Source organism: Ictalurus punctatus, chromosome 9 (assembly GCF_001660625.3).
Source record: "Ictalurus punctatus breed USDA103 chromosome 9, Coco_2.0, whole genome shotgun sequence".
NCBI lineage: Eukaryota > Metazoa > Chordata > Actinopteri > Siluriformes > Ictaluridae > Ictalurus > Ictalurus punctatus.
The window spans coordinates 26570673-26587243 of record NC_030424.2 but is presented as its reverse complement, the minus strand read 5'-3'; the positions used below and the strand labels follow the sequence as shown (position 1 = coordinate 26587243).

The 16571-nt window shown below is 37.8% G+C and overlaps 1 protein-coding gene across 7 annotated transcripts in view; it reads right to left on the bottom strand.

The window, feature by feature from the left end:
• Positions 1–14357, bottom strand: part of si:ch211-63b16.4 (kinesin heavy chain) — a 64485-nt gene extending 50128 nt beyond the window's left edge. For 4 of the 7 annotated variants that reach the window (XR_008397040.1, XR_008397039.1, XR_001813578.3 and 1 more), the window contains exons 1-12: positions 13938–14356; positions 12619–12756; positions 12050–12111; positions 11748–11831; positions 11244–11388; positions 8804–8877; positions 7947–8085; positions 7605–7688; positions 5759–5790; positions 5530–5553; positions 3951–4061; positions 1477–1556 (exon numbers count right to left, since the gene is read on the bottom strand). Coding sequence is in view for 1 of the 7 variants with exons in the window: in XM_017476033.3 (XP_017331522.1) it covers positions 1477–1556; positions 3951–4061; positions 5530–5553; positions 5759–5790; positions 7605–7688; positions 7947–8085; positions 8804–8877; positions 11244–11388; positions 11748–11831; positions 12050–12111; positions 12619–12756; positions 13938–13974 (1010 nt within the window). In the remaining 6 variants the exon portion in view is untranslated. Of the gene's footprint in view, positions 1–1476; positions 1557–3950; positions 4062–5529; positions 5554–5758; positions 5791–7604; positions 7689–7946; positions 8086–8803; positions 8878–11243; positions 11389–11554; positions 11832–12049; positions 12112–12618; positions 12761–13937 lie in introns of those variants that run through there. The other 3 variants (XR_008397041.1, XR_008397042.1, XR_008397043.1) reach the window with 3 other exon arrangements.
• Positions 14358–16571: the final 2214 nt, after the last annotated feature.

The window sequence follows — 16571 nt, the reverse complement described above, 5'->3', positions numbered from 1 at the left end:
TCATGCCTAGTAGGTCACAGTAGAAATAGCACTTATTAGTTGTAAATAAGCAAATAAATATATACTACGATCATGAAGCATGCATTAATGTATTCAGGAATTAATTATTCAACACTTGGAAGTCAGTGTGGAAGTCAGTGTGGAAGTCAGCGTGGAAGTGTATCTTGAGAAGAGGAAAGAAGAAGACAGTGGTCATTCGGTGGTTATGATATTGGACTTCTGATGGAAAGGTCATAAGTTCAAATCCTAGTACTACTAAGCTGCCAATGCTGGGCCCTTGAGCAAGACCCTTAACTCTCAACTGCTTAACACTCAACTGCTGAGTTGTATAAATGAGATAAATGTAAGTAGCTCTGGATAAGGATCTGCTAGACGCCTTAAATGTGAACGTAGCCTCCTCTTCCTCAAACAAACAGGTAGCAGTGTGATGTGAGTAACGATTCAGGATTCAAAGTAACACTCATACAAACCAATCCGTCCATCGAATTAAAGTTCAAAACAAGCGCCGGTGAGTGAATTCCTTCATTTAGCAGCCATTTTAATATTGTGAATACCGAATGCGAATCTGCAAACTTCCTTCAGCTTAACCTTACTTCCACCAGGTTATCTCACAACCGTATCTGCGATTTGAAAAAGGTTAATCTATTCTCCCCGCATGGGCAACTGTCACGACATATCATTGCTGAGGGTCAAACGGTGACAAAATAGGCAGCGGCCCAAAAAAAATCAAAAATGAAAAAAAAAGTAAGGAGAGGAAAATGATGAAGTCTCCAGAAGGCCACTTGAGGCTCGGGTATGACTCAAGCTAATGTATTGTTAGTGTTATTGAAGTGATAACCACAGGCTGTCATTTATTTTTTATTAATTTAACACATATGTAATTGTTTACAGGATTGAAAATTGCATGGCCTCACAGACACACACACACACACTGCCTTTTCAGTAACAAATGGTTGCAGAAGAATAAAATGAATGACAAGAACAGAAGAACCAAATAGATGAACTAACTGAACGTTTTAATTATTCACAGCCATACTCTGTCTCTAATCACCTGTTTAAACTCAACTGATAGTGTTAACAACCGAACACTCTCTCTTTCGCTCACATCTTCTATGCTCTTAAGGTCTTCCTAACTCACCAGCTTGATCAAAATTCATTCGTGGACATATGATTGATCCAGAATACGTCAAAGATCTATTTCAAGTAAATTTCCTTTGTTGTTGTTTTTTTTTTTTTAGTAAGGATAATCTAAAATACTGACTGCAGAGCCGAGGCAGTGCTGGCTTACAGAGTATGGGTGCAAATATGAAATCATACAGGGCTCCTAACTGCGACCTAGTAGTTTAGATCAAATTCTACATATACCTGGATTTCAGTATGAAATCATGGCGCTCATGCAAAAGTAATGAATAAATAAATAAAGCACTGATAGAGAAAAAGTGGTGACTCATAATGATAATGATGAATGACTCTCACCAGTCTCTCAGAACACGAGTGAGTTTGGACTCTCTGTATGGAATGTGTTGAGAGCCTGTGTTACTCAGAGAAAATATCACCTGCAATTAGAGAAAATTTTACCCATTACCCTTAATACTTAATGACACTATAGTAACCGCTATATTCACAATACAAAAACACGAAGGTTCAGGTACATACTGTGAGATAACAAAACTAATTCAAAAATAAATCCATAATAGAACCCATATTGGGTTTTTTCCATTGTACTACATGTTGCACCAGAACAAACCCAGGGCTTTTTTCCCCCCTCAGTACTAAGGGTTCTGAGTTCTGGTTGTATGAGTTTTGGTACATTCTCATGACTGGAACCAACAGTACCTAATGGCTGATTGGTTACATAACAGGTTCCCAACCCTGGTCCTGAAGAACCCTCTGTGCTGCACAGCTTAGTGTTTTCCCTGCTCCTAACACGCCTGATTCAACTAATCAGCTACTTATCATCCCTTCAGCAGAGATAACACTAAAATGTGCAGGACAGGAAGTACTCCAGGACACGAATTTGGGAACCTGTTGGTTATGCTTTTAGTGTCGACAATGCTTTTACTTTTTTTTTTTTTTTTTTTTTTGCTTCTGGCTCTTCAGAGTCTTCCTCATTCAGAGTATTTCCTCCTTGTTAGACACAAACGACAAAGTGCGGTTTGATGACCTAGTCACTTTTACTCTTATAGCTATAATCATTCCAGTCGTTACTCACATTAATGAAAACCTGAACTAGAACTAGATGTTCTGTTGGCTCCAATGTGGGCTAGGGCTAGTTTTTAATGAGTAGCGAGAAAATGCTCTTTGAGCCTTAATCTTTTAGCGATGCCTTGGATGTTCTAATAATAAGTTTTAGAAATAAAAAAAGGACACATTATAAGCAGCAACCTTTGTATCAGGGCTTGGGAAACCCTTTAAAAAGACATAACTGTGATAGTGTTTACAGTGGATATAAAAGAACACCAGACACACAGTGAAGCATGGTGGTGGCGGCATCATGCTATGCGGCTGCTTCTCTTCAACAGGAGAGCCCCTTGTAATTTGACAGATCTGGAGCATTTTTGCAAAGAAGAGTGGAATAATATCGGCAAATCAGGATGTGCCGAGTTAGTAGACTTTTACCTACAAAGAGTGCTGTACTTTGCTTGTATCTTTCTCATTTGTAAGTCGCTTTGGATAAAAGCGTCTGCTAAGTGAATAAATGTAAATGTAATAAATGTAATGTACTACAAGCAAAAGGGTGCTTTAACAAAGTATTGGTTAAGGGGTGTGCACGCTTATGCAGCCAGGTTATCTTTGTCCCCTAAAACGCTTCTATTTTTTAAAAACTTGTATTTTGTTGTTCCCAGAATGCACCACCAACTACAAACATAGCCAAAGACACTTCCCACACACACACACACACACACACACACGTACAAACACGTTCACCTTCGCTGGAGATCTAATTAGAGACTCCTGTTCTCAATCACACGCACACCCACACACTCCTTTTAAGAGATTCTCACACACACAGCAGATTGCGAAGTAAACGCTCAGTTGCCTTGTCTCTGTCATTATCCAAGCCTTGTATCGTGTTTGTTTATTCAGGTTCTGACTTTGTTTATATCCTTGCCTGTTCTGGACTGTTTACCTGATCAATTGACCTCTGCATGTTCTCGTTTACTGATTTCTTGCGCTTGCTTCCGTCTGTGCCTCCATTAAACGACACTATATCACATTAAGAAAATATGATTTACCTGTAGTTTTTTACGTCACAGAAAGCTGCCAGTTTTACAGAGCTGTGGAGTCTTTTTTATATCCACTCTATCTCAGATACTCAGTAAAGAAGCACAGAATGGTTTTAGCCTCCAGTAAAACAAGTTTCTCAAATTAATATCCTACATAGGTTAGAGCTTTCACTGCCCTGAATTCATTTGCTCTGGATAATTAATTTAGGGGAGTTAAACCAGGTCTTTGGACTCTGTTAAAGCATTGCACAAAACACTGAATATGACCTTGTCCTCCCTCCAACTCGTTATCGTAGTGTCTTTGTTTTTCAAAAACCATCCAAAAACACTGAGGGAAAGGGGCCTCCACTTTATCTGCAGTAACCACAGCAACAGTGTTCATTTCTAATATCCTCCCAAACTTTTGCTCATTTTGCTGAACGTGACCATGACTCTACCCTACCCCCCACACAATTTCTCAACTACAACAGAAACACATTTAACCCTTTACACATCATGTACATAAAAACAGGATTTAAAAAACACAAAGCATACATGACCATAATGAGGTTAGAATATACAGTAGATGTGATTAAAATACAAGTACGTAAAATAAAGACGAAAGACAGACCTGTAGCACAAACCCAGCTATACACAGTGATGTCTTTAACAGTCCACAGTGCTGAAACAGACACAAAACTACATGTGTTTTTGTAGTGTGTACATTTCTGAAAACATACTCACATTTCTAAAGATTGTAAGGGATCGTTTAATTGTTTTGGCCTCCTGAAGGTTTTCTTGAGCCACATGGAAACTTCTTCTCATATCCAGAACTGCAGAACTGTTACATGTGGACTTATACACAGAGGACGAGAGAGAGAGAGAGAGAGAGAGAGAGAGAGAGAGAGAGAGAGAGAGAGAGAATAAGAAGACAGTAAAGAAAAAAATTACTCAGAGATAAGCACGCTCCGGGTCAAAAGTTTGTGGACACTCAACTGAAATGTTTCTCATGATCGTTAAAAACCTTTTGATCTGAAGGTGTGTGATTAAATGTGTGAAATCGGTGTCGTAGACAAAAATACAGTTGTGCCGACGTATTCATTTCTTTCATTAGAAAACATTTTATTTACAAAATAATATAATTTTAAACAGACGACTCGGAGGGAAATATTCAGAAAAGCAGCCGACAAGAGTCCGGCGTCGGTGTGAACTCCTTTAATACTGTTTAAAAAGCATCTCAGGGAAATTCCTCAAGAAATCGGATGAGAAAACGCCAAGAATACGTTTCTGGAAATTTCTAGGTGAAAGGTACGTCTACTTTGAAGATGCTGAAATACTAATTATTTTGATTTATTTTGGATTTTTTATCAAAACATAATTCCAATAATTCCATTTGGGTTATTAAAGAGTTTTTATGACTTTATTATTATTCTAAAATGTAGGGGGAAAAATTATAAAAATAAAGAATGAGTGTGTCTAAACTTTTGACGGGTGGTGTATGCTTAAAAATAATGGCAAGGCAGCTTTTAAAGAAATACTCCATGATTTCCATTATGAGCTGTATTTACTGCATCTGTATGATATAGGCAATTGCCACAAACAAGAAATTTCTGAATAAAGTACAGAAACCTTACTTGTATTGAAAGTCTATAGAAATAATGTTTACAATTATAATGTCAATTCAAAATATATACGCTAACAATAAGAAGAGTCTTGAAGAAGAGAACCCCTATAGTTCTCCCCAAATTGTTCTGGGACAGTTCCCATCCACCAGCCAGCGCTCCCCTATCACACAGCTGCTACGATTGGGAAAGGTAAAGACTAACACATGCTCCCTTTGAATCACCTGAAGCTAGCCAGCTGTATCTCATGCTGTGTCACGGGACAGCGTAACACACCCAGAGCGAAGGACTATCTACCCTCTTCCGCATACATGCTCTCACGATTGACTCGTGCATTTTTCTATTCTTTTCTCAGTACCCTGGTAATGTGTGGAGAGAAATCACACATATGCTACAGATACTGTGGACTAAGATTTAGTTTTGGCTTTGATTTGGTTTTAATCTTACCTTTTATTCCTGATTTTTCACTACAAAAATGTTGTTGTTTTTTTTTTATTATTATCATCAGTGTCATTAGCATTAAATTAAACATTTAGAGTAGCTCTATGGACGTACAAATGTGTATGTGTGACATTAAAAAAAAAAAAAGGAAGCATGCATACGTGCGTGTGCGTGTATGTGTGTGTGTGTGTGTGTGTGTGTGTGTGTGTGTATGTGCGTGCACATGTAAGGAGAAAGCAAAAGAATCCTCTTGCTCCTACTTTGCCTGAACTTGCAAGATCCACCTAGGAAATAGAGAAGCACAATGAATACTGATAATAAATAGTTTACACACACACACACAATATATATATATATATATATATATATATATATATATATATATATATATATATATATATATATATATGCTGACACGCAATATACTGCATTTAATTAAGATCTGGTGGTCGAGAGAGTATTCTGTCTAATATGATGCTACCATCTTACCAGAGTAAGTTTGCTGGCTGTCAAAACTCCTTCTGTGAATGTCAAACACACACACACACACACACACACACACACACACACAAACACACACACACACAGATGCAAGTTGATCATACTACCAAACTATGTAAAAATTCTAACAACTCTCTAAAACTTTTTCGGTGCAATGGAATCATAAACAGCAGGAGGTCGACGTTACAGGTTTGCTCATATCTCCCTACAATAACACACACACACACACACACACACACACACACACACACACATTAGCCACACTCCAGTGTGTTTGCTGATGCTCCTAGGGGAGGCTTGGGTTGTGTAATTGTTTGATGGATGTGATGAGAAATGTTTTTTTGCGAAAGTAAAGAATGTAATGAATGGTATTCTTGGCTAAAGTTCTGAAGACAGAACGCTGGATTAGAGTTAAAACCAAAACCTTCATATGGTTATACTGTGGTTATACTAACCCTTATTACATTTACATTTATTCAATTAGCAGACGCTTTTATCCAAAGCGACTTACAAATGAGAAAAATAGTTATTAGACTATGAGTTCCATATTCAGTATAGTATATGATATTTACAGCACAATATTCGGCTTGTAATGTTTCTAGATCAATAATAATAATAAATTGTTTATATAACAATCATTCACTTATTCATTGAACTTCTATATCCTGGCCAGGGTCTAAGTTGAGCATATCCAAGGATGAGAGCAAGGCAGGAATACACCCTGGATAGGATGCTAGTCAGTCAAAGCTATATTACCATACATATCATTTAAAAAATAAAAATACTCTAGAAACACTATTGCCTTGCAATAGATCTAGATAGCAGACATTAATAATAGTATAGGCTCAAACTATCACACTTGAGATGTTTTGAAACTTTTAATTAGATTATTTGCTATAAAACAACATCTTGGCAGGTGCAGACTTTTTTTTAAAGCCCAATCTGGCAACCATGTCATTAACTTGCCTGTCCACTTCTTCTCTTCAATGAAAAATGCTCAGAGCGATTTTTCTTGGGCGGGATAAATCTTGCCCATGTGGATGTCTATTGGTGCTTGTTGCAGTTCTCATTTGTCACCACTAGGAGTAATAATAATGATAAATATGAAAGCTAAGGATTGCACAACATCTAGGAAGGTGAGAAAATGGACAGAAAATCTGTTGTCAAATAACGTTTTTTTAATTGTTGGTAGCTCAAAAGGAGGTAATAAGTATTTAAAATGTATGGAGCTGTAAATCAGGACAAGATTCAACAACGGACGAGCCACTACTGCTACCTAGCTTCTTGAATGGCTTTTGTTGCCCCTTTTTCACCCCAAAAATTTATCCTTCCAATACTGTGAAGACAGCATAGCAGACCAGTCCGAACAGCATTTCGCTGAGTTTTTTTCTGAGATTGTTGTGGCCAAAAATGTTTGATTTTAGATCTTGATTGAGACCTTTTAGCTGTACTCGTGTTCGACGAGTCTTGGCAATAATCTGCGGTAATTTTGAAAAATTGCAAGCTCTTCCAAATATTGTGGGATTTTGCATTATCGCTGCGATCGCTAAATCGCTAAATCCTGGAGGGACTGGAATACTGTACTTTTAACAAACTTTTTTTCTCTAACAACCTGAGAAAACAGAAAATTCTTTTTTTTTTTTTTTTGGTCAAATGCTAGATGGTAAAAGCAATCCTCTTCAACATTTAGTTTTTAAAATGTAATCCAGAACCTCAACATAATTAGTGTTGAATTTGTCATGGGATTCTCAGATCTAGTCACAAGGTAATGACTTTATAAAACCTTTTAAAACACACAGATAATTGTCGACACAATCGGTTTGGTTCATCTTACCTTTATCAGACTTGCCTCTCATGTTTATGACCATAATGTTTAACACCATATGAGACTTGCTGGCAAAATCACCTTTAGAGACACCTGCACAAATACACAAAGTGTGTGTGGGTGTGTGTGTTCTTTCATTATGGACTATGTAGTTTTCATTACGGATTATGTACTTTTCATTATGGACTATGTAGTTGCACTAACATAAAAAGTTCATTTTTAAAAAATGACTACATTTGTACTTGTATCTCTTCTAAGTATCTTCAAAAACAGAATGAATGATCTGTTATACCTGTAGGAAGCTGTGTCCTCTCAGCTCTAACTGGTTATCTGTATAGGAGGTTCTCTCACCTGTGTTCCTGTGGGTGATCCCACTGTGGTACACGTCCATCAGTTCCTGAGCAGAGCCGACCTCCAGCTCTCTCAGCCCCTCCAGTAGCACCACTTCCTCTGTGTCGTGGATACGGCACACCTCACTCACCTGAGGCTCCTAAAAGTGAGGATCTAAGATTAGGATGAGTATTTAACCTGTACACCTTTTTTCTTATTTAAACTGCTGTTATAACGTTAATCTCCTATGAGGTGTTCCTCAGTCAGCATGCACACTGACATGGAGAGAAAAATGAAGCTAATCTGATGTGGCTAACAACAAAATCTTAGATGTCTATTTGTTTGCTTTTAATCATTCATGAGAACAGGAATTCTCAAATTATTTTGAAGCCAGGGATCCCTTTAACTGTTAAAACAATCATGAACCTCCTAAGTACAGATGTATTTTACAAACATACTCCAACTTTCAATGTGTACCATAATATTAGTCTTTTTACTGGAGAGTTTGAAGAAGAAAAAAATCAACAAACAAAAAAACTAGGGATGCTTGGGAGTCCCTGGACCTCATTTTGAGAACCATAGAGTATTGAAGTATTCCTTAACACGATATGAGCTATTAAGCCATTATTACTCATAAGTAGCACTCCCAGAATATAATATATATATATATATATATATATATATATATATATATATATATATATATATATATATATATATATATATATATGGTTTTTTTTTGTTTTTTTTTAAACCTAAGTATGGACAAAGTCTCTGAAAGTCTCATATGAGCGACATTAGCTGTTTGTTATTGGCTGTGTTCAAGTGTACTTTTTAACAAAAAAAAACTGATGCAACATCTTCCAGGATCTACTCACCAACAGGTCGTAAATCTTCTCATTAGAGATGTGATAAGAGGACACCCTGACTCTGCAGTGAGAGGCCTCTGGAGCTGATAGGGTCAGATTAAGGATGGCTTTCTAAATTCTAAATGTCCTGGAGGTTCATTCAAAAGCCTGGAATAAGTTAAAGGAGCAGTTTGTAACCTTTAGAGCCCTGTGCTGCTGCAAGGCATACTGGGATTAAAACGCTGTCTTCCCATTTACCCGATTTGACCTCATGATCAAATTTTGTTGAGCTACTCTGTTCCAGCATTTCAGGACCGTTTATCACATGCAAAGGCCCCGCTGAAACTATTGGAACAGCAAGGGCAATTCATTTTATTTTTGCTGTAGACAGAACATTTGGGTTTGAGATCAAAAGATGAATAAGATGAGAAGAGTGTTGAGAATTTCACTTTTTATTTCCTGGTATTTATATGTAGATGTATTAAACGACATAGAACATAACATATTATGTATCAGACCACCCAATTTGTAGGCGAGCAAAAATATTGGAAAATGTGACTGACAGGTGCTTCTTGTTAGATTTATTGTTTAAAGCTGCAGTACTGCACTTTTGCCTCTCCATCGCCATCTCTGTTTGAAACATAAAATTGCAAGTTACTTGCGTAGGTTTTTTAAAATTGTGCTTCGGCACTTCTCCATCTTCGAGGATGAATCTAATGGTTTGAGGTACTCGTATGGGTTGCATTTTAGCTCCAAAACTTGACAACGGAGGTGGTGGTGGATACGTTTTTCTTGCGGTAGAGGTGAATTGCTTTCTCTCTCATAGCTAGCAGAAAATAAGTGCAAGTTACCACACTGATCAAAGCAAAACAAACAAACAAACAAACAAACAAAAAAATCACCTAGCTGAAACAAGCGAACAAGTGCGCTAATGTTAGCTATCTACTTATTAAGCAACTGAAATGTCTTACTTGTTCAGCAGTCTTCAATCCCTTCAGGTCTCTGAGTTTTTGCCACCTCTCAAAAGCCATGCCGATATTTATTCTCGTGTTAGCACGGGCTCTGTCGCATTCCCATTTGGACTGCAGGCTCTCTGCAGTTCGAGGTTTCTTAGTTTTGACAACAGCTGATTCCCCAGATGTCAACGATGATTGCGTTTAGCACGATCAAGATTAAAGCAGCCATCTAGATGACAAGTTTAAATTCTAAGCAACTGTTGTAAGGACACGCTACAAACACTCCACCATCCTCAGCCCCCACACACGCGATATAGTAGCCGGCTCTTCTTCTTTCTGTTTACAGACGTGACGTAACCACGCAAAGACGAATGACGTCAAACAGGCATTTCTTGCGAAATCCGACCCGACAGCTCAAATTATAAATCATTACTATAAGCTCACTGTTACGAATCGGGGTAAGGTAAGGAGACAGTTTTGAACACTGATGTACTTTTTACGTACTTGCTCAAAAAATTATTTTTGTTCATTTTTTTTTTTTGCCAAAAAAAGTTACGTACTGCAGCTTTAAACAATAAATAACTCTGAACGTCTACTCTTGGTTTTAGCCTTCAGTTTCATCTGTGAAGACTGAATTTGTTGTTAAAAATGATAAACCAACATGAAGATCAGAGAGCTGTTTATGGGAGAAACGTAAGCCATTTTGAAGCTGAGAAAAGAGGGAAAATCAATCAGAGGCATTGCACAAACACTGGGCATAGCCGATAGAACAATTTGGAATGTCCTGAAAAAGAAAGAAACCACTGATGTACTGAGCAACAGACACCGAATGGGACAGCTGATGACAGAAACATTGTGAGAGCTATGAAGGTGGTCTGATACAAAAGGTTCAATGTTTTATGTTGTTTAACACATCTAGATGAAAATGCCAGGAAATAAAAGCTGAAATCCTGAAAAACTCTCGTCTCATATCCATCTTTTGATTTCAAACCCAAATGTCATCGGTGTACAGCACAAACAAACGAATTGACCTCCCCGTTCCAATAGTTTTGGCGGGGACTGTATCTTTTGAATGTCCATGACAGTTCTTACAGATCTAGAAATGCTTTAACACATTACAAACTGCAGCTCTTAAAGGAAACAACATTTCCATTCCACTGCAGATGTTCAGGCAATACAGATGTCAAATCATTTACAATCCGAAAGGCCCAAGTCAGTACAATATTACTTGTGAGCGGTTATATCTGAATATATTTTGTTTCTTGGATAGTATCTACACAATCATGTATACTGACAGTCACATATTTGGGCTTTGAGATCATATTGCTTCATAAGATAGCATCTTTCATTATCGGTAAGAAAAAAACATAACACTTTAAGAACATAAGCTTAAATAGGTCAAAATATATTTGGGAAGCTAATCAAATTTTAACTTTTTCACGCCTGTACCACGAATTACACACAGACAATTAAACCTTATGAACGTTTGGAGATGAGCTTTGACAGAGGGATACAATTAAAGATGTCGTCAGCAGTACGGCTGATGATGCCCCTCTGTCTGGCTGTGCAGGCTTGAACTGGGTGTGTCTCTCCGCTGGTGGACTGTCCATACAATACGACACATCCATTATAACCCTTCATCACATACTCCACCAATGACTGGGGTAAATAAATACAGAGGGAGAAAGAGAGAGAGAGAGAGAGAGAGAGAGAGAGAGAGAGAGAGAGAGGGTCAGAAAGTACGAGTAGCAGAAAAGCGCAGAATAAGAATAAGAATAAGAGAGGGTGTACAGCAGGATGACAGACAGAGAGAATGAAAGGAAACCTGGAGAGAATATCCGGCTTTTTTCTTAATGTTTTATTTCCTAGTGTTGCACCATGAACGCTGTGTAATCTGAGACAGCAAGGAGGTCAGATACAGGAAATCATATATAAGTAAATTTCACAGATTTAGTGAATAACTAGTGAATACTACTGTCAGTGCTAAGTAGTAGATCTAGTGCAACATGGGTAAATGCCTTTGTCGTTGACTCATAGATGTCTTTCGGTGAAGCCCCTTCATTCCACACGGCATCAAAATCTAGAACGTGCACCCGGTGACCCTACAAAGGGCAAACACATGCATTAGCAAGAAAGAAACTCAATTCCACACAGGAAAAAAAAATAAATTTAAATGACACAACATATTTTCCATTTCTGCATTCTGTTTTTCCGCTCTTTCTCTGTTTAACCTTGTGTTTGTAGGAGAGTCTGAGAGAGAGAGAAAGACGACTGTAATCTAATTGAAATAGCTGATTTCATTGGCCTGAGAAACGCTCACCCTGCCAGTGTCAACAGTGACTCTGTTCGTCCCGATAACTCTGATGGAGGCTCTCGTCTCTGCTAGGGGAATCAAACACAACAACAGATCTAATATCACGGCAGGCTGTGGGGGGAGGGGTGGGTGGGTTGTTTAACGTTACACAGATCTTGTTTTAAATGCTATAGTTTTTCAATATGAAATAGTAAATTATTTAATGTGGTGGCTTCAGAAAATCTAATAAAAAAAAAACACACACAGGAAGTGTCTACACTTTTACGCTCATCAAAAGAAAAGAAAAAAAAAACAGATTCTATGAATATGCTAATTGAAAATGTCCCCAAACTAATACATGCCCACTTCCTTCCTCTGCTAAACTGCTGTCCCATGTGCTGGAACATGATACAACCTTATATTTTATGGCACAATATTTACAAGTATGACTTTTTAATCAGTTTATGTTGAACAACTGAAAAGAGAGTAACTGAAAGAGATTTAAATAAATAAATAAAAAGAGGAATGAATGGATGACTGAAGGTGAGAATAAATCAATCAATCAATCAATCAATCCCGTGTGTTAAACAAACAACCTGTTCGCATTTCTGTACGTTCTGGGGGACAGAGACAGAGAACAACCCTAAATCTCTTAGAGTTTCGTGCTTGCTCCATCTGATGGACGTCTTCTGGTCTCATGTCCCGATGAACGCGCTGGTCCTCAAAAACTCCGCCTGTCTTAGAAAGTCAAGGATGTAAAGAAGACGCAAAGGCTTTGATTACATCCAAGAACTATGACGACGAGCAAACAGTACAACAAGTCGTTATGAAATGATCAACCAACACTATACAAACATGACAGAGGATAAACATATTAAACAAAACATACACACATAAATACATCTTATTATTTTATGGTATTTATCTTAAAATGTTATTTCACTTCTCACGGTGTCCCAGAAAACTGCTCTGCGCACTCTCAGAAATAAAGGTACCGAACTGTACTTTTCGTCGTAGCTAGCTTGGTATTATCAAGAGTAACTTTAGTGTGTAACTTTTACCTGGGAAGGCTCATTAAGTGTACAGTTAATTAGCTTTTCGAGTAAAGACTTAAACACACCTCAATGGTCTTTAACGTGCAATTATATACCCCAGATTATTTTTAATGGTATACTAAGATCGGTGGACGATACAGTGCCCTCCACTAATATTAACACCCTTGGTAAACGTGAGCAAAGAAGGCTGTGAAAATTTGTCTTTATTGTTCAAGCTTTTGACCTTTTGTTCAAAACATTCACAAAAATACTCTGCTCTCAAGGATATCAAACAATACACAGGTTTATCCAAAAAATATATAGCTTTGTTAAATATAGGTGTGCAAAAATGATTGGCTTTAGAGTCATATAATTATAGTCTTCTCCGATAATGCCTGATGAGGTTGGAGAATACATGGCAAGGGATCTGAGACCATTCCTCCATACAGATTCTGACTCTTACCTTTAAAAACAATCTAAGGCGCATAATTTGAGCATAATGATCATTGATTTAACTTTAAAGCCTTACTCTAAAAGCTAATTAAAGGTACAACTCGTAGAAAAGATACATATTAAAGGTACAAACGATGTACTCTTGATAGCACCACTCTATTAGGAAGGGAAAGTATAGTTTGGTACATTATTTCTAGGCGTGTATAGCTGTAAGACTTCGGGTCTTTCCGGGACAATCTGCCGAACGGCGGAAAATGCCGAACTCATATCCTGTTCTCCTACGTTACTATAATAAGCTAATAAACAACATGTATATCTTATATGCCAAAACAAAACAGACTCTACGTTCAAAGACAAGTCTTACATTTAATTTTTTTTAAAACCCACACAAGTGTAATATTTATATTAATTTCAATAAGTTTAAATACCTTTAACCGACGACGTTCGCGTCAACTTCAGATTCATCCAAAGCAGCCATAGTAAAGCTCGCTAGTTCGTTATTTTCCCCACACAAAGTCAGTCAGAATTCCGCGCTGCCGTTTTTCACTCGTATCAAATCGACATTCTTGACAGAAAAACAGACAAAACACTCTTTCTTTGTGATTTTTTTTTTCCGAGTCCACCTGACTGACAGAGAATGGACGGACACCAACACCTACTGCAGCGTCCCAGCGGCGCGAGCGCGCGTCGCCAAACAGTCCGCGCGCGCGCGCGCGCACGACTTTAATAACGGTCCTCAGATTAAGTTAGCTAAAGCTAGAGCATTAATTAGCCCAGTGTGTCGAATTAGTTAGCTGCTTTACACGATTAAACCTGTTATAACTACTAAGGACAGGGAGAAAAACATGTAACATATATTTAAAAAAAAAAAATAATAAAAACCCACCCCGCTCAAACTCTACCTGTATCACCATGGCTAGTTCTGAGCACAGCATAGCCTACTACCATACCAACGAGTACAGTGCTGTGAAAAAGTATTTGCCCCGTCCTGATTTCTTCTGGTTTTGTGTATACCTCATACTAAATAGCTTTAAATCTTCAAACGAAATACAACATGAATCAAAGGCAACCGGAGCAAACACACAAGCCCGTTTTTATTTATTGATTGTTTGTTTGTTTGTTTATTAAAGAAGAAAAAATATGGATCCAACGCCTATCACTCATGTGAAAAACTAATTGTCCCTTTAAACTGAAAATATAGTTGTGCGAACTTTAGCAACAATAACCGCAACCAAACGCTTCCGATAACTGGAGATCGGTCTTTCACAGCGCTGTGGTGGCCCACTCTTCTTTGTAGAACTTCTTTAGTTCAGCCACACTGGAGGGTTTTCGAACACAAACGGAAAAAAAAAAGGTTTAAGGACTAGCTACATAATCCAGTTGTGCTTGAGTTTCAACTGACGGACTGAGGACCGGACATTCTCCTTTAGGATTTTCTGGTAGCAAGCAGAATTTATGTTTCCCTCAATTATCGCAAGTTGGCCAGGCCCTGAAGCAGCAAAGCATCCCCACACCATCACACTACCACCACCATGCTTGACTGTAGGTATGCTATTCTTTTTGTGGAATTGTGTGTTTGGTTTACACCAAATGTAACGCAACTCCTGTCTTCCAAACAGTTCCTCTTTCGACTCATCAATCCACAGAACCTTCTCCCAAAAGGTTTGAGGATCTTCAAGGTGTGTTTTGGCAAAATTCAAAAGAGCCTTAATGTTCTTCTGGGTTAGCAGTGGTTTTACTCTTAGATATATCTTGTCTATAATGTAGCATTACTAGTCTCTGGGGTTGTTATGTGTTGTACTTTTAATATGGAGCTTTCATCTAATATAGTGTACTTTTAAAAACGATTTAAGGTACATAACTGGATAGTAAATACCTTTTCGATGAAAGATTTAAATGTACACTGTGCACCTTTGTACATACAAGAGATAGTAGATACACTTGAAGGTACCACCCCAGTAACAAAGAATGATACAGTTTGGTAGCCTTTTTTCCTAGGAGTGCAAATTGTAAGATACTTTACTATGCTATTGTATTTGGACAGTATAATAATTGTGTGCTGAAGTGCCTAAGAACTGTCCCAGAGACCTGAGTTTTGTCTAGAAACAGCACAGTACTGCTGGGCATCCTACTATTAATTCATACTAGTTGTTTATATTTAGATATATTTTTGTAATACTTATGTGAACACCCCCCCCCCCCCTTTGTTATTCAATAAAAGCTTGTATTTTGTATCTCTAGCTATCTGCTTTGATTTACCGATTAAACTACTAGTAAGTTACCTATATTCCTACCCAGTGATACTATTAAATGTTTTTATTATTCCTACACTAACACTGGGATTTGTCCATGTTTTATGTGTTAATCTATTTACTGATTCTATACTCTGTGTTGGAGGTCTTCTATATGCTGGGTGGGCCTGTAAGTTGCCTAAGTGTCAGACTGGAATCCCCCCTTTAGGCGACTTGATGGTTTCTCCCCGTTTATTGTCTTTTTTACAACGTGCTCAGGGGAAGAATGTGCATCATCAGACAGGGACATTTCAGCTTCTGGACCCCCTTATGGAGCAGAAGATGAATCAAACATTACGAGGCAGCAAGGAGAAAGCGGTAATACAGTCCCCTCTGAAACTAAACGGCGTTTGTTTGTGCTATACACCAAAGACATTTGGGTTTGAGATCATAAGACGGATATGAGGCAAGAGGTTAGGATTTACATATAAATGCATTAAACAACATAAAACATAGAACGTTTTGTATCAGAACACCCAATTTTTAGGGGAGCAAAAGTATGGGAACAGATACATCTTGAAGTAAATTAAAATAAATTACACTTAATATGTGGTTGCAACCCCTTGCTTGCAATTACTGCATCAAGCTTGTGTCTAATTGAAATAACAAAATTGTTGGTTTCTTCTTTTTTGAGGTTTTACCGCAGCCTCTTTCAGTTGTTTGTTTTGGGGGGGTTTCTCCTTTCAGTCTCCTCATCAGGAGGTGAAATGCTGCTCAATTGGGTTAAGGTCTCGTCTGGACTTGGCCAGTGTAAAAACTTCAACTTTCCCC